At 43.9% G+C, this 23,197-nt stretch overlaps 1 protein-coding gene across 2 annotated transcripts in view; it reads right to left on the reverse strand.

The window, feature by feature from the left end:
• Window positions 1-23,197, reverse strand: part of LOC130534473 (cGMP-dependent 3',5'-cyclic phosphodiesterase) — a 52,083-nt gene that overhangs the window by 2,862 nt on the left and 26,024 nt on the right. For both annotated transcript variants that reach the window (XM_057048564.1, XM_057048566.1), the window contains exons 3-30: window positions 12,897-12,986; window positions 12,609-12,697; window positions 11,840-11,949; window positions 11,652-11,707; window positions 11,457-11,516; window positions 11,209-11,365; window positions 10,975-11,027; window positions 8,163-8,237; window positions 8,033-8,074; window positions 6,014-6,082; window positions 5,783-5,913; window positions 5,096-5,207; window positions 4,963-5,002; window positions 4,625-4,688; window positions 4,339-4,420; window positions 3,555-3,729; window positions 3,004-3,116; window positions 2,847-2,924; window positions 2,631-2,753; window positions 2,468-2,538; window positions 2,041-2,163; window positions 1,875-1,962; window positions 1,540-1,587; window positions 1,246-1,320; window positions 1,069-1,168; window positions 841-953; window positions 362-400; window positions 140-246 (exon numbers count right to left, since the gene is read on the reverse strand). In XM_057048564.1, coding sequence (XP_056904544.1) covers window positions 140-246; window positions 362-400; window positions 841-953; window positions 1,069-1,168; window positions 1,246-1,320; window positions 1,540-1,587; window positions 1,875-1,962; window positions 2,041-2,163; window positions 2,468-2,538; window positions 2,631-2,753; window positions 2,847-2,924; window positions 3,004-3,116; window positions 3,555-3,729; window positions 4,339-4,420; window positions 4,625-4,688; window positions 4,963-5,002; window positions 5,096-5,207; window positions 5,783-5,913; window positions 6,014-6,082; window positions 8,033-8,074; window positions 8,163-8,237; window positions 10,975-11,027; window positions 11,209-11,365; window positions 11,457-11,516; window positions 11,652-11,707; window positions 11,840-11,949; window positions 12,609-12,697; window positions 12,897-12,986 — 2,483 coding nt within the window. The remainder of the gene's footprint in view (window positions 1-139; window positions 247-361; window positions 401-840; window positions 954-1,068; window positions 1,169-1,245; window positions 1,321-1,539; window positions 1,588-1,874; window positions 1,963-2,040; window positions 2,164-2,467; window positions 2,539-2,630; window positions 2,754-2,846; window positions 2,925-3,003; window positions 3,117-3,554; window positions 3,730-4,338; window positions 4,421-4,624; window positions 4,689-4,962; window positions 5,003-5,095; window positions 5,208-5,782; window positions 5,914-6,013; window positions 6,083-8,032; window positions 8,075-8,162; window positions 8,238-10,974; window positions 11,028-11,208; window positions 11,366-11,456; window positions 11,517-11,651; window positions 11,708-11,839; window positions 11,950-12,608; window positions 12,698-12,896; window positions 12,987-23,197) is intronic.

Here is a 23,197-nt window from a genome sequence, read left to right on the forward strand (position 1 = left end):
AATCTGATCCAGTCTAATCTGATCTAATCATCATTTAATGATAACACTAAAATTCTACATCTTTAGCTAGTGTTTCTGATACATTTCTATATCTTATATTAAATATGAGACCGGACGCGTGCGGGTTTTCCATACGCACTTGTAAATCGGCATGGCGATGTGTTCCATGAAGCTTATCTGCAGCTCTGGGATGTAAGCTTTTTCTCTGTCCATCATTTCACTGGGCCTGTTGCCCATAGCTTTTTCCTGTTACACACACACACACACACACACACACACGCACAGACAAAGGGGCTCAAAATAACATGCTACGTTCTTAGCAAACGCTTTAAAATGTCATTTGTCATCAGCGAAGACGTACCAGATCTCCTTGGGAGAAGAACTCTTTATAGATCAGCTCCTGTGGCCAGACAGAAGCAGACGTTATTTTCAATAAGTCTTAATTCTGTTACTCTGCTTCCAAGATCAAACCGCTACGCATAATTGCGTTAGGTGACCGCCGGCGCTGCTGCGTCCGTCTGTTTGGGAACAGCTTCAAGTTCAGATCAGGTTTTCCGGATTTTCTTTTTTTTTGAGGAAATGTTGATAATAAGCCGAGCGAATAGATGATTACGTTTCCTTCACCTTTGACCTTCCAAAGATCAAAGCCAAGGAGCAGTGGGCAGCACTTTTATATCAGCTTCATTGTTAAACAGTTTCAGAACTTCAGACGAGGAGAATTATGTCTACATTTAAGCCAACGACTAGATGTTTGTGATATTCCTAGTTATAGTCATTGATATTTTAAGGCAGACACACAGGGCCGTCCGGTCAGCGCGGTTGTTATTGATCTAAACTGACGGCAATCTTGCGCGTAGTTTTCCAGCCCTTGGTTTGGTCTGACAGGTCACACGATGTCATCAGCAGGCACAGCAGCATGGAGCGGTGCGTCTGGCTTTTGGGATTGTATCCATCTACGACACAAATGAGCATGATTGACGGGCACACACACACACCCCGGCCTGTGACCGGTCCCGGGATTTGAACTGGCAACCCTCCGGTTACTCAAACAAACGGAACATCAAATACCGTCAGCCATCTTCTGCAAGTCTTTGAAAATCCGAAGGTGGTGAGCCAGGTCAGTCGCCAAAATGATGTCTCGTATCAAGTCCAACATCCGCTGGTAGTCCTGAAAACACACGGGGGACCGTAGTGTGCACGTACGTGCGCTCGCCATCGCTGTAACCAATGAAGGTTGTGCCTCACCTTTCTGGAGAACTTCTCGAAGATGTTGCAGCCCACAGTGTTCAAGATGGCGATGGCCTGAGCGAAGTGGTGCCGCTGTCATGACAAGCAGAAGAGGACGGGAACATTTTAAAACGCATCTTCTGGAGGAGGACAGGAAGCAGGAACAAGATCCAACCAAAGAGTTCAGCGCTACAAACTAAATCTAATACATGTAGGAGAATTGACTTGCTAAATCTGAACGTTTCTAATCTCTATCATGGTAAAACTTGGCCTTCCACATCTGGCTGTGACGTAACGTGGAGCTTAGATTACCTCCATCACGGATCCCTCGGAGCTGTAGAGAGCAGCCAGCACAGATTGCTGAAAACAGAAATGAAATCAAACGCGTGTTAGACAATGGTTACAAATCTGCCCCGACTCAAATAAACAAACAAACATTGATATGAGTGTGTTGGTGTGCATCCATAAACCGGAATAATTTATGTTCCGCGCTGTCTCTCGTGTTGATTCCCCATTCATTTATTCATGGCGACTATTGTGTGTAATTGTGTGTATTTTGGGGCTCCGAATCGGCAAAGATGACGCGACACGACGGCCGACATCCGACCGCTAACGCTAGCACAAACTTGGAATTTCCGCGCTCTCACCGAGGCAACTTGGAACGAGTTGTTGGTGCCGCGGTGGTCCAGGTCGTGGCACATACAGGAGACGAAGAGCGCGAGGATCTCTATGTCTCTAGAGAAAGAGGAACGTTAGCAATACGGAGCTGCTCGTGCACTCGTTGTAGCAACGGAGGAAGAGAGGTTCACATACTGGAGGTAGCGTGAGAGCCCAAGGTTTTTGTAGAGCAGGTAGCAAAAGTGGCTGACGGAGAAGGCGTGCATCCAGTTGTGGTACGGAGGGTCCCTGTAGCCTTTCTTCACCATAAGACAGAACCTGACACCAGGAAAGTATCAAGTGTTGCTGATTCTTACTTGTTTCTGCTTTTGTAATTACTACGACTACAAAGGTTGTGTGTCCATTTAGCTGCTGTTACTGCAACTATAAATGCTCAATTAGTGACTTGTTGCTTTCCTTTGTCCTGTAAACCATGTTAGTGGCAACACTTTGAACAGTTTATCTCCTTTAAACTTCTGCGTAACGACGCAACAACACTGATTAAGCTAGGCTAAATCTGGACAGCGGAACTAGGATACACACCGTTTTTTACAGTGCGTTTGTAAAACGGACATTGTCAGACCTGGCGAGAGTGTGCAGGTCAATCTTGTACGTGTTGATGAAGCCCATGTCTTCAAACATGCTGAGGACACACTGCAGAAGGACAAAACGGGACCGTGAGATTGTCGTTCGCTGCGGTGTAGCTCGAACAAATGAGGCTGTGTGTGAACTTTATGGTCTTTTACCATCGGTGTGGAATCGTCAGGTAGTGAGCGAGGTGTGTAAGTGAATTCCGCGAAGCAGGGATCGATCTCCTTGATTGGCTCAATCCCGGACACCAGCAGCTTAGAGACCTCTTCCCCTGAAACCTGCGGCACACACAAACTGAATCAGATGGAGCGCATCGACATTGTCAGTAATCTCCGGTTCCCGGGACGGAGGGTGAAGACATGTGAGTTTACCTTCATGTGGTACATCATCATTTCGTTGGCCAAATGAGATCGGAACTGTGCTTCGTGGACCCTCTTATACAGCAGAGACTGAGGGGACAAACGGAGCCTTTTTAGCCTGGACAGGGGTCACAGAGACCGGCTTATTTTAGCATGAATTCAGACGTACGTGCGCGATGCTGATGCCACAGTAGATGGAGAACGCCGTGGCCAGGTCCTCGTCGAAACGGTTGAACCAGGGCCCGTTCATTTTATTCACCAGCTCCGCCACCCCGATCACCTCTGGAAGAGACGGAAGAGTGATGAGACGACAACCGGTGACGGAGGGGACGAATGAGGTGAAGAGAGGGTGAACGGAGGGAGTACAGAGGACGACATCAAAGCACCATTATCTGGCAAAGAAGAAAGAGTCTAGAAGTGACGGTCATTTTTATCATATATTGCCTTATTTTGGAATTTATGGACTTGTTAAATTGTAATTATTCAAAGAAATAAGTTACCCTTTGATGTCCCTACTACTGTTGGGACATGTGGGACACCCAAAATTGTCTTTCCAAGAACTTTATTCACATCGCTGACAATGTTTAATCGTGACAAACTAGTTTCCGAGTCGGCAAATTTCCTGGATGTTCTTTCTATCGCCTTTGACCTGTTCCGTGGAAGTTATTCCGGCTTCAACAGCCTGTTTTGTGCCTGCGTGTGAAAAGTCAAAGGTTCTACCGTTGGTCTCATCTTTGATGGGGAAGCAGAGGATGTTCCGGGTCCTGAAGCCAGTGCTGTCGTCCACTCCACGGTAGAAGAGAGGGTGGGAGTAGGCATCCTTAATGTTCAGGATCTGACCTGTGGTGGCCACGTGACCCGCAATCCCCTGATCTGCCGGGATACGGAACTCCTTCTGTGAAGGAGAGAGAGGGAGAAACAGAGGGAGAGAGACAGAGGGAGAGAAACAGAGGGAGAGAGAGAGAGAGAGAGAGAGACAGAGGGAGAGAGACAGAGGGAGAGAGACAGAGAAACAGAGGGAGAGAGACAGAGAGACAGAGGGAGAGAGAGACAGAGAAACAGAGGGAGAGAGAGAAACAGAGGGAGAGAGAAACAGAGGGAGAGAGAGAAACAGAGGGAGAGAGACAGAGAAACACAGAGAGAGAGAACAAATTGTTATTTTTCTTGTTGACAGTAAATGTTAAAAGGACTAAATTGACTATTAACGGACAGGTTTTAAATATTACTTTAGTTGAGCTAAACTTGTTCTGTATACATCCTGATGACTGCATGCACTCAGTAACTTTAGATACTAGTTATTTTACCTATGGGGTAGGTACTGTATATATATATATATATGCTTGGTGAGGGGATACATGTAAAATAGAGGATATTAATAGATGATAGATGATATTAATGTGTATTCTCTTCTGCCGCTCTGCTCTCATTACAATAATCACATCATGCTCTTTATGAGGAAAGGTAACCCTAAAGATTAGGGGTGTAAAAGTCAGCACTTCCGCACCTCTTCATCACTAACGACGCCGCCGTCGAACACTTTTGCCACCAGCTCGTGGCTGAGTCGATCCAGCAGGAACACGGAACAGCTGGAAAACCCCAGAAGCATCAATGTTAGAAGCTAGCGTAGAGTTTAAGCTCCTTTCTTTAAATAAAGAGGCCTTAACAGCAAACTGCCAAGGCTGCCTTTTTAAACAAAGAGAGATGAGCAACATTGGACACCCACACACACGCACGCACGCACGTGCACACAAAGACAAAGAAAGAGAGATCCTTCTAGAGATGATGCTTACATCTCTGCACCACTTAGGTTCCTGGCCTCCACTATAATTTCCTGTAACAGCACTGACACATCATCTGAAAGACATGGATGGTGGGGGGGAGAACGGGGGGTGAAAGCAGGCAAAATTTAATAAATACAACAATATAAGGGGATAAATTGTTTATTTTGTTGGGTGTCAGTATTAGGAGCTACCATAGAGAGGTGGAACCCTCATTTTGAAGGGAATTTTGTGCTTAGAAATATGACCGTTGCTGTAACCTCCATTTGACGTGACTCCATGAGAACGATGTCACATACATTCACCGTTTTACTCCACATAACCACCGAGGCTGGCGGTTGCCAACTTACCCAAGTGTGTAAAGAGGTTCTTGGCCACTTGTAAGAGTGCCTGTGAAAGAAAGAGTGCTCATAAAGTTCTCTCATTGAAAGGAAAATGATTGCTTATGCGTATGTGTGTACTTGTGTGTTGGTGTGTGCGTACCTGGCACTCCACTTTCAGTTTTTGTTCTTTCTGGAAGGCCAAAGTTGAAGTGAGGACCGTTGACGTGTAACAGAAGCAGTGCTGGATGGCATGTTCATCTGCCTCTGTATGCCTGCAAAGACACATACACACATATTAAAGGCATAAATACTCATGTTTGTCAAGTGTCAATTTTTGGGGTAAACCCCCCCCCCCAAAAAAAAGTGCTACATTTGTCACTTTCTTTTAAGTAAAATTGGATAAGCAGCAGATTGATCAATTCAATAATATTGGCCTTAATGACGCCATTCAGTTTGATGCAGTTCCCACAGTTACCTACAGAGGGCGCTGTCTGACACAGCCTGACAAGTCCTACTAGAATACGGTCACTCGCTTCCACGTCTCTCAATGTTCGATGAGTAATTTTAAGTCATGAATCGATCTTCTTTTGGCTGCTGAAATGAATATTAACAGTAGCAAAAAGAGCTACAAAGCATGAAAAACAAATGTAGTAATTCTTTGATGCTGTTGGTTCGGCTTTTCAAAATGATCATCGGAGCTGATCCATTGATCCTGCTACTGGGGTTATGCATAGAATCTACCCTCTCATTATACTATATATATGCTAAAAATGTATTTTCTGCAAACATGATATACAGAGGAGGGGTGATGTAACAAAGTTGGAGTGTGAACACACTACATTTGTACCTCTGCCCACCCTGCTTGTTAAAGGCACATGCTAGCGCCACCACCTGTCCGGTGGCTCTACTCGCCACTGGTACACAGAGCATGGACATGATCTTGCATCCCAACATGGTGGACATCTGCCTGCACTCTTCCTGCAAGGAAGAAAGAGATAAATGCCATTTTGATACTGCAATAAGTTATATTTTTTAAATGGCATGAAGCAAGCAAGGAAGAACCAAAAAGGTCCCTTACAGCAGTGATGTCTTGAAGAGTGATGGACTGTTTTTTCTGCACCACCTGACCGAAGTGTCCAAATGTAAGCTACGCAGAAGAGATTCAATCCAAGAGGTTAGAGAAGCAGGAATAAAGAAAGAAAAGTCCAACTATAACAAATAAAAGAAGAATGACAAGTGTCATCTGCTAATACTGATTAGATGCTTAGATTAAATTCAGAATTAAACAATGACACCATATAGACCGGACAGGTGACCTATATGAAGCCTGCACCAGTCTGCCCAGTCACACCAGCTCACCAGCCAGGTCCACCTCCATCCTTCACACAGTTTGTTGGCTTCACTGCTGCCTTCTCGTCCCCAGTCACCTTCTCACACCTCTGTCATCTGTCTCAAGATCATTCCCAAATTCACCTCTGTTTATTTTCCTGTGTAATCCAATTGGGGTCCTACTGCGACCATTTACAGTCCAGTCGGAGCGGCTATGAGACCCAGCACACAAATCTGCACCGCAATGCTGCCTTGAGAGGTTTGAGGGCCTCCTCTGAGGCTATGCTCCTGAAAGGCTGGTCCCTCCCCCCAGAAGGCCCTCATGTTCACCTGACTGCTGTATCTTTGAAAAATGGGGCTTCCTTTGCAACATGAAGTTCCCATTAGAGCCCTTGCAGTCCAAAACCTGACACAGGGGCACTGCCACAGATCGGACCGGCGGGATTTTCCAAAATGTTCCCGTCAGGGGGAATTGTGATCTCCCCCAGCGGGCAGTGAGCCATGACACAGGCAGAAGAACGGGAAGATACGGAAGGTAATTTAAAATTACACAGAAAATGCAGCATTGATTAATAAAACAAATGACTGATAACAGGATCCACCTGTGCTGGCCCACGTTCACCTGCTGAGCCCCAACTTCATGACCTGACCTCCATATGGGGGACATTTTAGTCCGACCACCAGGCCAGAAGTTCCAGAGGAAATGTGTGTGACCCGTCTTGCTGGAATGAGGTTTACGCGGCGAGAAGGCTGTGCACAGCGGTCTCGAGCGCCCTGAGGGAGGCCGTGTGTTGGCCGTGATTCATGAAGGACCCCTGGGCGTTCTAAAGGTCAAGCAGCGCCGCGGGGGCCCGTTCCGATAGCCGGGTGTCAGCAGGGATGTGGAGACGCCGGTGCTGCACCGCCTGCCTCCCCAACGGTGAGCCCGGATCTCCCCCTCCCCTGCCAATGCCTGAGGTGCTCCCCACCAGGTCTGTCTCCACCATCAGTGACTACCTCTCCTCCCGGTTTGCCTGCTGGGGGGCGCCCAAGGCTATCACCACAGATAACAAGCCCCAGCTCACCTCAGCAACTCCACTGCTTTTATTAGGCAGAGAGGAGTCAAACATATCAATCCAGCCAACGGAGAGGTTTAGTCGGACTAGATCCGGATCCAACGTCCTAACGAGCCATCCTCGTTAAGCTTTAATGACCATCACTGAACAGAGGAGGTGGACACCAGTTGCCTGCCAGTCATTCCCACTCACTAGCACATAATCACCTGCCCTTAAGGACACAGACGACTACAACCGATGGGATTCATCCATAAAACTCAGGGATTCCCACCAGTTCATTTAGAAATGAAGAAGCCTAAGAGGTGAAATGTCTTCAAAGAACTAAAGGAAGGTTCAGTTGAGAAAATTATTCTCCAGCATTTCAGAGGCACATTTTCAGAAGTTTACAGCTTTTTTTTTGGGCGTTTCTCCATTATTAAGGAAATGCCTTTGTGTTTGGGGAAATCTTTTTCTGTCTCTATACGCAGCAGCCAGGAACGCCAACCGCTCCCAATATCTTTGAATCCGAGCTGTTCCGGTCTGGGGGTTCCTGATGGCTAATATCGCTGTCTGCCACTGCTTCTCAAATAGCCTAAGTCCTAATTTCTCATTTCGCCCCTCATTTAGCTTTCTCTTCAAGGCAAGGTTAAATGAAATAGGTGACACCAGTGCGCCATACAAGGGATACACTAATGAGAATTTAGGAAGGGTTCGTTCAATGCCGTGGACCTCACCGGGAAACTAATCTCCTCCTCCAGGACTTTGTCTCCAACTACCTACAACTCAAAGAGATCAGGTTAGTCCAAAAGCCTGTTGTTGATGTATTTTTGGTGTGGGTGTGTGTGAGTGTGTGTTTGCGCATACCTGGCAAAAGAGCTGGTGGTTGTCCTCAGACACCAGCAGCAAACAGCAGCACTCCGACTGCGTCTGCTGCTGCAGCTGCAGGACAAACAACAGAATGAGGCTTGAAATGTGGCATATGATATCGGCCACTGGCACTTGTTAAGAATGGAGCCGAGGAAAAGTGAATATTTTATCAATGTTGTCGAAAATGACAAAATTAATCTCATCCGGACGCTAATTCCTTGTAAATACAATATATAAATATGATAACAAGTGTTTTGCTCCATATTGAGATACAGATTAAAACATTTCTAAACATATAGAAATGATGCAGAACATTTTTAAATGAAGAAAAATGTGAGCCGTCTTGAAATTCAAGGAACAAACAGTCATTTTATTATGTTATTTGCTATCTACACTCACCTGCCACATTATTAGGCACGCTTATAAAGCTAATCAACCAATCACATGGCCACAACACAGATGAGTTGCTCATACCAAGCATCAGAATAAGGAAGAAAGGGGATTTAAGTGAATTGGATTGAATCCGGTCTGGTTTTTGGTGCCAGAGGTGCCGATCTAAGTATTTCAGAAACTGATGATCTATGGGGACTTTCATCGGTTTACAGAGAATGGTCCAAAAAATAGAAAAGCCCCTGTGAGGGACAATTGTGACACGTGAAACCTTGAAGAGGGTGGTTCCCCCGACAGGAGCTCCTGTCATGAACCCTAGAAAACCTGGAGCGCTTGACGTCAGTTCCAACCACAGAACGTAAGTCAGCCAGCAAGAGTTCTTCTAAACATCTGCAAGATAATAGGAAGTTTGGGCCACTAACACTGGGATGTTCATACAGTACCAGGGGGCTTCCTTATCCTCACTTTTCCCCTGGACAAAAAGAACTTTTCTAACTAAGTTGCAAGCAAAAACATCTTGTGTAGATGCAGCAGACGGTAAAGGAAGAATGTCCACGTTGGTACAAATTTTCTACCATTTGGATGCAACTTCTGAGAACACCATGAAAACCTTTGACGGGGTTGCCATGACGACTGAAGGCAGTGCTGGTGTGAGAACAGGCCAGACCACTAGGAATGGTACTGCGTACCTACAGGTAGGGACAGCCGATTCAAAAGGTCCTACTATGTCAAGTCCAAGGTTTTTCCAGGGCCCATCAGGGGACTGGAACTGGCTCTGGTTCCAGAGGGGCAGATGAGTAGAAGCAGATTTGTCATTAGATCGGCAGAGGACACATGAGGCTTCTTCTGAATCCATTTTGGCTGGTCACAGGCCATTGCTCAGTACGACCAATCGTCGATGACCTTCGAAAGCCGTGTCGCCGTAGCGCTCGCTGATCAGAGTCCGCAGTGGCTGACAGCCAGTATGAAGAGTAGAGGATGACCCACAAGTGTGTCGGCCATTTCTCTGCAGCCCACAAACAAGTAAGTGCTTCCTTCCTGACTACAGTCGGTCTGACCTCCTCCAGATCACCACTCCTCCATCCGCCTCACTGCGCCATCTGACCGCAATATCGACCCTCTTTTATTTTTATCCAGACTCAAGACTCAACTCGTGAATAAAATGTATTATTTTTAATACTTTTGTCTAGAAGGAGTTGCTTGAGCGTTCACAACAGCATCAATGTGTTCTTGGTCTGGAAGGACGCCGTCTAGTTATGGCGATAGTACGGCCAAGGACGTGCGGGGATGATTCCTGGCATTTGATCTCATTCTAAATCCAGCCTTATTCAGTATTTGCAAACCAGCGTTGAGGTTTCGGTCAAGTTCGGCATAGCCGTTGCCATAGATAATGAGATCATCCAAATAGTTCTGGAAATCAGGACAAAGCCTCCCTCTACTGCGACGTTAACTGTGCGTTCAGTTAGCAGGTCGTGGATCATTTCGTCCACGTTATTAGCAAACTCGGCTGTGTCGTAAAGCCACAGACTGGGTGTCAATCATCAAGACTGAAGATGTTGCACTCCATAATTACGTTAAATTTGGTTTTAAATTTCTGTTTAAATCCTCAACAGCAACAGTAAAATTGTCATCTGTGTTTGGCAATGACTACGAAATCCATTGTCCCCTGGGCAAGGCGGGACCACTGAACGTTGGAAGTGGCACATTTCCAGCCGTATTAATCAATAAGGAACGGCAAAAAAATATGCGAGTGAACATCATGTTTGCTTGTGATGATGCCTGGGATAAAGTTTTGTCCTTATATGGTATAAAACTCCATTTAAGTTAGAACTTGAGAAGCTCTTGGATGAGAGGTGCAATGTCCAGGAGAAAAAATACACATAGTGTCTTTTACAGGAAAGATCCGTGACAACATCTCCTTTATATACCACTCATTAATAGTTTAAAAGAATAAAAAGGAAGATTTTTGCCCTTTCTTCTGACCAAATGACAGCTTCATTACAACAGCTCAAACCATTATTACCAAGATTACCGCTTTAAAAATGTCGTATAGACTGAGGGTCACTGTAACCTTTCAGTGGATGGAATATATCCCATAATGCATTGTGAAAAGTAGTGACCAACGACACCATAAATCCCAGAATCCTGGCATAAAAGAGAGGATCCATGCTGGGTGAAGGGGATCAGAAGAGACAGGCAACAGTGGGAAATGTCATAAATGTCAAAGGAATGAGAACCATAAACATATTGGTGAGTTGGGAGTTTGTGGCGGAGACACGTTTATTTTTATGCGCAATTTTCTTTTCTTTGTCTGAAGAAGCCACTGAAGAAGATGTCCGGTTCGGCTTCCTGTGTGCATCATGATCTGCTTGTGCTTGTGTGTTCACATGAGAGTGCACGAGTAACATATACCACGTACATAATTGATGACTTTGAGCTGAAGAGAAGCAGCATCGAGGTCAAAGAGCTCACCTGAAAGTTTGGAGAGAGCGAGAGAGAGAAATAGATTAAAATGGAGGGAGGACTCATGAATAAGGCTAATTTAGATATGATGGGGAGAGAGGAGGCTTCGGGGTTCTTCAATGTGTTTAATTGTTGTAGACGTTAATCCATAGTGTCAAAAATAAACGTGTCTTCAGGCATGGATGCGTACCACAAAGCTGGAGGATGTCTCGGTCCAGTTGGCTGTAATCATGGCCTGAGATGTCGAGGTGCAGCAGTGCATCATGGGACTGTACGGAAGAAGGGCTGAGAGGAGGCCTCTGGTAGGATGCCTGGACAGCCTGGACGCGAACACATGCAACCGATGCCTGGTGCATGCGTGGTGGTAGAGAAGATGCGGGTAGGGTTATTTTATTCATTCTTTTATGCGCAAACAATGTAAAGGAGGGAAAGACTTGCATGTTTTTCCAGTGTGTTCAGGTGAACTTCGTCCTGATCAGAGAGTGAATTACAGCCAACCTGTCGAAGGTGAGCACATTTTAATCAGGTTTATAAAAGGGAAATCTGTGGAGCTTACAGAGATAATCGCGCTATTAGCACTTGTAATTACTTATTTATAAAGCGAATGCTGGTTTGTTGAGTAGGGGGTCTCACCAGTAAGACGGCAATGGCCTCGCTTTGCTTCTGGTCCAGGATAGGAATGATAATGGCTGAAGGAAAGAACAGGATACCATATGGATTTATGCAGAGTGATGCACCTCGTGTTGCTACAGACTACAGGGGACTTCATTCGTCACTTCGTCCCCCTTCATGTGCTTCCTGTGTCTTCCGGAGCGTCTCACCTCTTCGGTGTGCTGGAAGCGGCGCTGCCAGGCATGCTCGATATTTCTCTGGCAGCTCCGACAGAGGAAGGCCATTACACTGACGTCGATTCAGTTGGTTGACGATACTCCTGTGAGCAGCACACACAAAACTCCGGCTTATTTGAGGAAGAGAACCGCCTACATCACGTTAAACAGAGAGAAAATAAGTCAGACAGCATTGCGGAGCCTGGAGAGATAAGAGATTTCAGGACTTGAGGTGGTCTCTGGAACCTGCCTGGAAAGTGTGAGTGTGAAAAGGGGAGTTATGCTCACTTGTCAACGAGTTGACGCTAAAATAGTTTCGTCCTCATGTGTGACAAATTAAACCATTTAATGTAAATGGAGTTGAAATGAAGGAATATCAGACGCGTTCTGGTCAAAATATGCTAATTAGCCCTCCCAAAAATCTCCGAGGATGATGGAACGGTTTCAGTGTTTTCTTGTCGAACTCGATCCGCCTCGATCGCGTGCTAATTTTCCACTCAGCCGTGAGCGAGCGGCGCCGAAGCTCATCAGCTGTGGACGGTCGCTTCTCTGCGGAGTAAAAAAAAAAGTGTCGCGTAAAAACCGGCCATGTTTTTAACACAATCAAGCTGATTGTTTGCCGGCTTGAAGAGCCTCAATGTAGGATAATGTATGTTGATCACAATTCTAGCTCATTTGGACACATGGTGCGGTGAGTGGCCCCACATCCTATGCATACTATATACTTGGGCCCCCCCCCACACACACGCACAAAATAACCCACCTGATCTTTCCCTCCTTTGGCAGTTCATGTGGTGGCTCATCACAAATCAGTCTTGACTCTCCATCCAGCATGTAGACACACACACATTCCTGAAATAACACATGCACATTGAACAAAAACCCTCCCCGATCTCCAAAAAAAGCCCACAGTCGGAGCACCCAACTGCACAGGCCTTAACAGGAAATGTTAATCAGGTAATTAATCAGGTAAATTCATCAGCGAGGTGCAAATTATGTTTGTGCAACTGTATAGTTTGTGGATGTGTTGGGTTAATTAAGGAGGCAATACCGTGTGGGGTAGGAGCTCCTGCACGCTGTCTCGAAAAGCTGCTCGCAGCGAATGAACGTCAACGACCGCCGCCAGCCGCAGCAAAGCATCCTGGGAACAAATCAACAGGCACATTTCAACAGGTCCCCCCTCCCTGATACTACAGCCTCGCTCCAAAGGCCTCGCAATTAATAATCATAAAATGGAGGAGCTGCCCTCAGTTTCTCTTTTCAACTGTGTTGACTCTTCTCTCTCTGGCCTACATGGCTATATTCAGCAAAATTCATTTAGAATTGGTATACTTTATTAAAAAAAACACTATTTTGAATTTAAAGAGCAGTTGTCCGTCAATGCTGTGCATGTTTAATGTGATTTTTAGGGTCCCTGTTGAAGGTATACCTTCTCCTTCTCTTCCAAACTGTAAAACAATGTATAGTTAGCAACATTTTAGAGTAAGTGTCCATGAAATTGATTGATTGATTTTTTTTTTTTCAACAGACTGAGCTACCAGCACTAAGTAATAAATACGCTAATACCCGACCTCGCTCCAATTGAGTCCCAACAGTTGATTGAAAAAAGGAAAAGGGGACGCTGCACCGTTATGTTGATGGAAAAACCTCAGTGACTTCAAGACCATTGTCCTCTTCCTTCTAAAGCCTGGTCGGACACACTGATTGACATGTCAGCCAGAACAAAAGCTCGTGATTAATTTTCCAGTGTACCAAGGCGACAACGGCATCTTGTTTGCTGTGTCATTGCTTGTGTTCACGGTGGCTGACGGGCGTAAATGCACTGTAAAAAGAGTACGGCCTAACGCTGCAAACACAGGAATGATGCTTAAACCAAAGCACATGAAACAAACGCCGCAAGAGAAAAACACCGCAATCGCAGAAACTAAGCAGAATGTACAAACCCACAAAATGAATGTGAGCGAAAAGTAGGGAAAAAAGACAAAACCCAAAAATAAACTGCAAGAGAGAAATGCGAGAAATTCTCGCCACAGCTGAAGTGCCCCAGGCCACTAGGGGGAGCTGACAGCCCTCACAGACGAGCGGGATTCTCAAATCAAATTTAGCTAACCTTTAGAGAGGAGAACAAAAGGCTAGAATATCCCTTATGTGTTTTTAAAATAATTGGCTGCAGTATCAAAGAAGAGCAGGGAAGTTACGTGGCGAGTTTATATTTATCATTATAGCCACATTTCTCTCTTGCAGTTGTTTTAGGCTTTTGTGTGTTTTCCCGTTTGCAGCATTGTTTTTCCGCTTTTGTTTTTCCGGGTTTGTATGTTTTTGCTCCCGCTCAGTGTCTCTGAATTTGCAGCATTATTCTCCTGCTGCCTGTGTTTGCAGCGTTCAGCCATTCGCGGCACAGCTGAACATGCTTGAGTGCAACATTAAGAGTATGAACACTAGCGCAGGAATGTCTGTCAACAAAAACTACAACATTTGCACTGGAAGTGTGGAAACCTGCCACATTACGAGTATCTTGCATATTCAAGAGCACAACATCAATAATCCATAAGGACACAAGCTGTCTACACACAGAATGGCCTTTATCGTGACCACCAAGAGAAACCAACAGCTGACGATATTTATGCTGAAGGCTTGCCTTGTTCGGACCCACAATCTTCTGAAAACAGAAATTGTTTAATAAGTGGAACCCTGCAACCTTGCAGATATCCCCCAAATCCCTGCTGACCACCGTCTGCCAAACTGTGTACAGGTAAAACAAACCAACACCTGAGATAGACAACACGCTGCCGCTAGCATCAGCGGCATCTAACAATTAGTGAAGGCAGCACTATGAGGCATCCAGACCCAGAGAAGCTGGAGGCAACAAGGGGAAACCACTTAGAGAAGTTCGCTAACCATTCAGAGGAAAACAAGCTCAGTCCTGTGGAAAATCTCGGCCATGTACGTTGTACAACTTGTGGGTGACATCGCTCTGAGGGCTTGACTCTACCTCAAACGCGTATCCGCTGTGCAGTTCAGACTCCCTATGACACCAAAGCATAGTCACCAGCCGGAACTGCCAGTCCTATAGAGCAGTAGCTTTCAGCCACTAGTGTGCCGTGAGCGATCCTCACATTTACCGAGGGAAATTACCCAATTTTACCTAATTGGTCGAAAAAAAGCGAATTCATTGCCTTCTGCAAATGATATCCCATTTTTGATTGTCTGTGTCACTGGCAGGGCAATTACGCATTACTCTTCCATATCAGTAGGGGGCAAGAGGTCAGCTAATTGGCTCGACTGTGTTGGTCGATTGTACATGGAGACAAGAGGATTAGCGATGCATGCATGTGACAGGTAGCGGTGGTAGTAGTATTGTGGCTAGCGGGACTATAGCGACAGTGATGAGAGGGTTTTCGAAAAGGCAAATTGATAACGCTGAACTGGGCGCTGGACAACATTCGAACCCAGACAAACGTGTGCAGTCTAAAAGAAAACAAAGAAGGTGAGCTGGAGGCGATACAGCGAAAACTATCTTTTATTTGGACTGAGATTCACCGAGGATGCAACTGCATATAAAAAAACAAACAGCGAGACTGAGAGCGGTTGATGAGGAGCTTCATTCCTCCAAACAGGCCCATATTTCACACTGAGTGAGTGTAAATAAATGGAGAGACTATATTTTCATTATTTCCTGCATTAGGCTACAGTGTCGGTTTGAAATATTCTGGGTTGGTGGTGTGCCTTGTGATATTTTTCACTGAAAAAAAGTGTAAAGAAAAAATGGTTGAAAAACACACAATTGTGATAACGTGATAGGTTTGCTAAAATTGATTTCAAAGGTCTCGAAAAGCTGCGCCTGGCTTCATCACCTTAGACAAGTGCTAAGAAAGACACATAGAATCACCAAATTCTTCTATTTTGAGCTAATTTGCATGAAAATTGACTCACACCTGAACACAACCATTAATCAGCGGCAGAAGAATGAGCTGAGTAAGATCAGACAAACCTGTTTACCAAAGGGTTGTAGAGAAAGGGGACACACTTGTTCATTGGTAATATCTCTTTCTGATGAATTAGCGACCTGACAAAAAGCCTTTTTTTCCTCTACACAGAACACGTGAGGCCAGTGGTGTAGCAATGGGTCCTGGTTGTTATTCCAACAGAGCTGAGTCTCCAGTAGCATTACTAACATACTGGAGACACATGCACTGTAGAATACAGCCAAGCCATGATGACTGGCCCTGCCACGCAGACACACACACACACACACACACACAATGTGAAACAGTGGATTGAGCAAAAGGAGGTGGACTGGACGCCATTGGGCAGATATCTTTTTTAAACTTTGTTTTGCACTTGTCGGGTGGTTTGGATGGAAGAGTTGCTCTGACCTGGCAGCACTTTACAGTGTGACAGCATTACAAATGCTAGCAGTAGTTAACACTAACGTGCAACACTAATGTGCTCATAAACACAGGACAGTCCCACGTGTATCATATTTGTATTTAATGAAGTCATCCCTTGTGCTCTTCCTCTGTGGCAAACAATGTAAATCACCATGTCATTATTCGTGATTTAGAAAATACCTTTCTGTCTGTGTCCCTCTATAGTTCATATATTTAGTGCATACCTAAAGATATGTATTTCCTATAGAAATAAAAACTGAGATAATAATGTCTGTGGAAACCTGAAATAGCGTCGGTCCAACCTAAAATAAGTCTCAAGGGGGTAACAAAATATTCTGACAGGAATCATATGGAAATGTTGGACCCTCCTTGTTGAAGTCACTGATACTGAATCCACGTATAGCACAAGATATAAGTTAAGTCTGTGAACCACCGAGCAGCAGCGCATATCACCATACGAGTCATTGGTTATCTAAAAAGGTATTCCAGGAAGTCCATCTGAACCACCACCAGCACCATTCAACAGTGAATTGAATTGTTCGACTACCTTTTCCCACATTTACTTGTCTTATTCTTTTGTTGAAACTTTACCATTGTCGCAAATAAGGGCTCCGACTGTGAAGTGTCTTAAAGTTGAGCTGTGGTTTAGTTGCTATTGGGGAGATCTGAATCTTGGAATTACTGGCTTGGGAGATGGCAGAATACCGACGTGGTACCAACGTAGTTCGCTTTGTTTTACGAGTGGAGTAAGTGTAAGTTAACAACATTTTCAGGAAATGTTGAGAAAAGGAGCAGATCATCAAATTTTGAGGATGTTCTGGATACCAGCGGGACTTTGGTATTTGATCTTCTCTGAGGCTGTGTTGTGTACCGGTAACCTTGTACTACTACTGCCTCTATAGGGGTATATACTATACAACAGGTATAAGTAACATGTGGGGAAACGACCTGCTTGGATAAAGTCTGTGCTCTCCAAGTGCTTTTTACTTGTTATTGTTCTTCTGTTTCGTGTTAAAAATCCATTTGAATGTTCATAATCTGTAAAGGTTTGCTGTAGATATTACTCTGTGGTAAAGGCTAACTACAGATTAAGAGTGTATATTCAAGCATAGGACAATCAAGGGCTACACGCGACCTATAGCACTTCCAACAGAAAAGCCAATTCTCTAATGTGAGCTGGACCTGAGACGTGTCTGTAGGTGATGAAATGCCTGATAAAGTGATAAGAAAAAGGTGGGAAAACATTCAACAATGCATACAGCTACTGGAAACTGATAGCATGAGAAACAAGGACAAAAGGAAAAACACTCTGCTTATTAGAGAACCACAATAAATCAGCGCTGTTGTATGGGGGGAGGAGCTGGTGACAATTCTAAAGGTCCACAGCCCATTAGGGCCTCCACCGTCGACTTTACGACAAAATACATGTAGACTAAACTAATTTACAGAATATTCACCCTAGAGAATCCGAGCTAAAACGAAGCCAAAAAGTCATTGTTAAATTGTTATTAACTGGTTTGGTTTATGGTTTGTTCTTCCTCGTGGGAAGTGAGCGAGAGCGAACTCCAGCAGGGAGTGAGGGAAACAAAATAATGACGATATTCACCAAAAAACACAAATCTGGACACTAGAAAAGCGAAACTTGGGCTCAAATATGTTTTTCCTTTAAGAATAGTGAGTAAAACCAGGCTGAAACGATTACTTGTTCGTTCATTCATTGTATGTAAGTGCTGACGGGGAACCTACGTTGGCTGTCATTGGCTGCCCTCTGGACAAGTCGCCAGTTCATTATAGGGTAACGTTTCCTAATGTAGCTAACTGAACATTAGCGATTCAGAATCACTTTTGAAATATTGAGTTCTGTTAGGTACACAAGCATTGTGCCGTCTGCGCGACGTTCCAAAAATACCTGTTCATGCTAGGTCAAAACCGGTCACTGTTTGTATGTAGCACATGCACAGATCACACGTGCCAGCTCGCCATCATAACCGAGCTATCTGGGGGTGGTTCAGCGGATGCATCTGGACTATTATTGGCCAAGTCCAGTGATGTTAAGGGGTCCACGTGCATTATGTACTCAAACTACCACAGGAATTCACACTTAATGGCACTGCTGTGAAAATTGCCAAGAACTATTGGCAACTGTAGCTAAGCTAAGCTCAGTGGTAGGCTACTTTGAAACAAATGATACAGCTGACTTCACTACAGGGATACAAATAAACATGGAAGAAAATATTATCTAAAATGGCAAATTGTCATTTTTATTGTTAATGTTGTAAATATTCTTTATTAATTAAACTTTGTTAGCGTTCATTAAATCGTTGCTGTAAAAGAAAAGTATAAAATCTCTATCAGACTATAAATGCGTGGCTCCTTAAACTGATTAAACAAACAAGGAAAAAGGGCACCGTGGTTCAGTATAGTGATGTGTCACACATAGATGAGCTAACAAATGAGAACATGTTCACATTCCAGGCTACAAGGTTCCAGGCTATAAGCTAAGAGGTTATGTCGGTGTCGGGTGGGTTGTAATCCTATTTGTACCAAATTACACAGAACCAGAATGTCATTAATTGTAATTGCATAAAAAATACAACTAAATTGGGGCACTGCTCCAGTATGGTGCGTCATAAAAGCACATTAAAAAGCACATACATCATACTCACGCTATCACACATAATAAATGAATGCTTAAAAAAATGAAAATAAAATGCTTCGCATCTTCACTAAGGTGCGTGCGTCTTCATGATTTACCTGAATTTATCACAAATTTAGACCACAGTTGCTCTGAGAAAGGAACTGTTCCTGAATCTACTTAACCTGGTTTTTCGATAGTAGTATTAGGCTGATATGTTAAGCCTCATATTACTCCACATTTTTAGTGTATGTTTGGGTATGTTTCCTAAAGTGCAGGTAGTTCCCTGTAAGGTGGTTTATGCCCATAATGCATTAATGTATACGATTCCCATTGAATATGTTGTGATAATAATCATATTTATTCAATCATACATCAGACACTCGAATAAAATCTGCCCATCCTTCCTTGTGTGTTTCATTAGCTGTGTTTTTGGTTTGGTTATTCCTAAATGATGCTTTAGTCATGAGACATTGGTCTACATGCTTACAATCTGTAGTCATCACAGGCTGTTTTAAATCTGAAAACTATTGTTCAACTCATTATATATTTATTTCTATACATTACCTACTTTGAAACCCAGTAAATGATGGAGCAGTGAGTCGATTTTTGCATCGCAGATCATTGACCATTGCGCGTGAAAAAGGCTTTCCTGCTTCAACCTGCCACACTAAAGAGAATAGGTCCGTGTTGGCCTGTAGGAGTCCCAACGCAGTTGATGGGTAGCGGCTGACCAAGCAAGCTGCAGCCCGGGCTGTCATGGAGACAAAAATCTGGGTCCAGAAGGAGTTCAATTTGGCCATGGAGGACTATCGGTCAACCCTGAATAAATTCTGGCAAACTGTCGGGTGCCTCCGGAGGGGAGGGCGGTGCTCCTTAATACTGAAACGCCTTAGACTGAGGAATTAGTGGCTGGGGAATCTGAGGTGGGCTTGTCCATCACTCATACTGAAGTCAATGAGGTAGTCTGCAAGTTCCAAGGGAGGATGGGATACACCCTGAGTACCTCAAGTCTCTGAATGTTGGGAGGTTGTTGTGGCTGACACATATGTGCAACATTTCAATGTGGTTTTGGACAGTGTGGTGTACCAGTGGGGTGGTACCTCTTTTAAAAGGGGGGACCAAAGAGTGTGCTCCAACTACAGTTGGATCACATTCCCCAGCCATCCTAGGAAGGTCTATCCCAGGGTACTGGAGAGAAGAATTCGGCCCATAGTTGCACCTTAGTTTCAGAAGGAACAATATAGTCTGTCAACATGTTCTTTGTTGGTTCGGAGAAGGCATTTGCGCATTTCCCTCATGTTATCCTGTATGGGTGCTCTGCGAGTATGTGGTCTGGGGTTCTTTGCTAAGGGCTGTTGGATCTCTCTATGACCAGAGCAGGAGCTTGGTTTGTATCGCTGGCAATAAGTCAGACCTGTTTCCTGGTCTATGTTGGACTCCAGCAGGGGTACCCTTTGCTACCAATGCTCATAAATTTATTGGACAAAATTTGTAGGCATAGCCAGCGACCGGAGGGAATCTATTTAGCGAACCACAGGATATCATCTCTGCTTTTTGCACATGATGTTGGTCTATTGGCTTCATCAAGCCAGGACCTTCAGCACACGCTGGGGTAGTTTGCAGTCAAGTGTGAAGCAACTGGGATGAGAATTAACACTTCCAAGTCTGAGGCCGTGGTTCTTGAGGGTGACTTGCCCTCTCTGGTTTGGGAAAGAGGTCCAGTCTCAAGTGGAGGAATTCAAGTGTCTTGGGGTCTTGTTGAAAAATGAGGGAAGGATGGAGCGTGAGATCGACAGGCGGATTGGTGCAGCCTCTGCAGTTATGAAGTTTGTGTACCAGACAGTTGTGGTGACGTAAGCGTTGAGTTGAAAATCAAAGCTCAAAGCTCTCAGCTATGGTCATGAAAGTTGGGCAAGTTGGACCGAAAAGACAAGACTGCGGATGCAAGTAGCTCTACACAGGGTGGCTGGGTTCCCTTAGAGATAGGAGGATCAGTTGAAAGGCTGATTCCCCTTTTGACTGACTGATTTTGAATCATATGCGGACAGCGGAGTTCATTCCCTTTAGATCTTGTAAGATGAGCAGAATTGCAGCTCGATTATTTGTATTTTTATTTTAATTGGTGATTATTCCATTACCCTTCAAATACATTGTAAAAAATATTTCCTTCCTTCAGTTTAAAACGGTTCTTGCACATCATTTTAAAATATAATACAGTTGCATTAATTTGTTTGTTACTTCACACTGTGGCAGCTAGCAGGCTGCCCAGTATGGCAGACCTAATAATAACGAGGCTGTTTTGCAGTAGCAACAAAAAGGTTCGCGACCTGTTCAAGCAGGATCACGACAGGGTCAAAGAACATTTTATTTTTTTATTAATATATTTGCTTTGGAATTATTTTTTTCAAATTTACCTGGGGCTGGAGCTGTGTGTGATGGGAGACAATGAATCCAAGATGGATCAGTGGATGTTAATGGCCAGGAAACTAAAGGAGTAAATCTAGTCATCTCATCTCTCTGCAGCTTTTGTCTCTGGGCAGCCTGGGGGTGGTGGGTGGGAGGAAGGTCTTATTTGGGTTTTTTATTCTCAAAGGTGTTTTTTTTTTAATTTTTCCTCATCCTATCACAATGTCACTATGTTTTTATAGTTTTATATCATTATCCACTTCCTCTGTTAATGCTTGAAAAACACTGAAAATTTTATCAAAAAAAGATTTTTCTGTGTGTGTGCGAGTGTTAGCATATCTGTCCACCACTCTCGCTGGTATATAACTGCTGCCATGGCAACAGAGTAAAGGCTTGGTACATGAGATTACCCATCTGTCCCCCTCGATCTTTTCCTGTCTGTTTATGCGTGCATGAATTTCTTTTAATCTGACCATCTGTTAATCTGTCAACCTTTTAGAGAATTTTTGATCAATCCTTTTCATCGATCTCTCCCTCTAATCGCTCTATAAATCACTTTTATTCCCTCAATTCAGTCAAATCATTGATGAAGAAAACTGTAATCACTGTTCAAAATAGCACGAGACTCCACTCAACATGCTGCATGTCTATAAAATGAATCAACTAAAAATGTTTTTATGAATGTATATTTGTACATCTTACTTTATTCATTAAAAAATAATTTAAGTGGCCAAGCTATTGATATGATATAGGTGTGTAAAAAACAAAAGGCTTGACACACAAATGAGAGCACAAGAATGAAAAAAAAGGTATAAAGTTATGTTAAATAATTCTGTAAAAATCAGCACTTTCTCACATATTGACACGTCATTCACAAAATATGTAAAATAAATAAATAAATAAACCCAACGACATAGCCTAGGCTGCTGTTTTGGTGACAGAATGATTACACTGTCACCTTTATGTCAGTTTTAAACACATCATAATCATGTTTTAAATTCCACCCTCTTCCATTTGAACTCAGGGAACACAAAAGTGCCCCAACACACATTTTCAAAGCCCCACATGAATGATTAATGATGGGAAGGGTGGTCATTTTCATTATGAAAAAGGCTTTATGTCCTCTGTATGCGTTCTATATGTAAATGGCTGACATTGCTCTCTGTTTCACTTGTGAGTATTATTTTTCTCTCTCTTCGTTTTAAATCGCGAACTAAGGAATAGGTATGCTTGCACGATTCTCCACAGAAAATGTCGAGCGGCTGAGTCAACTCTGCAGAAAATGAGCCGTTGAAGAGCACTTGGGTTCTCTGCGAATAGCCGCGCTTCACTCTTTCCTTTTCTACGGATTTTTAAACCAAACCTTGGTGTGCGCCCACAAACAATAACACATCTGCACACGTCCTTTTACAAACATGCGCAGAAACACACTTGTGCAACAGAGGATAAAGTGAGAGTAGGAACAAGAGTGGAGGAGGTGTGACTAATCTTCTCTTCCTCTGTTTACAAAGATGGGAGGGGATGAGTGAAGGCTGTAAAATAATTTTGGCAGGTAGGATTAAGATGCTCTTAAACACACACACATGCATTGACACTCATGTACACACACACACACATCTTTTTACACCCACATACACAATTTCAAAGATAAGCACAGTCTGATTTTTCCTCTCTTACACAGATAACACATAGCAGTGGCGGCTGGCCCATCGAGGGTGTTAGGGCGCCGCGCCCCTCTTCCCTCAGGACTTAGTAAAAAATAAAGTAAACTAAAAAAAAGTTAAAAATACTTCAAACTATGTATAGATATTTTTAGAAAAGGAGACAAGAGAGAATAAACATGTCAAAATTAGAACAGGAAATCAAAATTCTAGAAGATGCTTCGGGTAGCGTCTGGGTGCTGCAGCCTTCCCCAGG

Source organism: Takifugu flavidus, chromosome 12 (assembly GCF_003711565.1).
Source record: "Takifugu flavidus isolate HTHZ2018 chromosome 12, ASM371156v2, whole genome shotgun sequence".
NCBI lineage: Eukaryota > Metazoa > Chordata > Actinopteri > Tetraodontiformes > Tetraodontidae > Takifugu > Takifugu flavidus.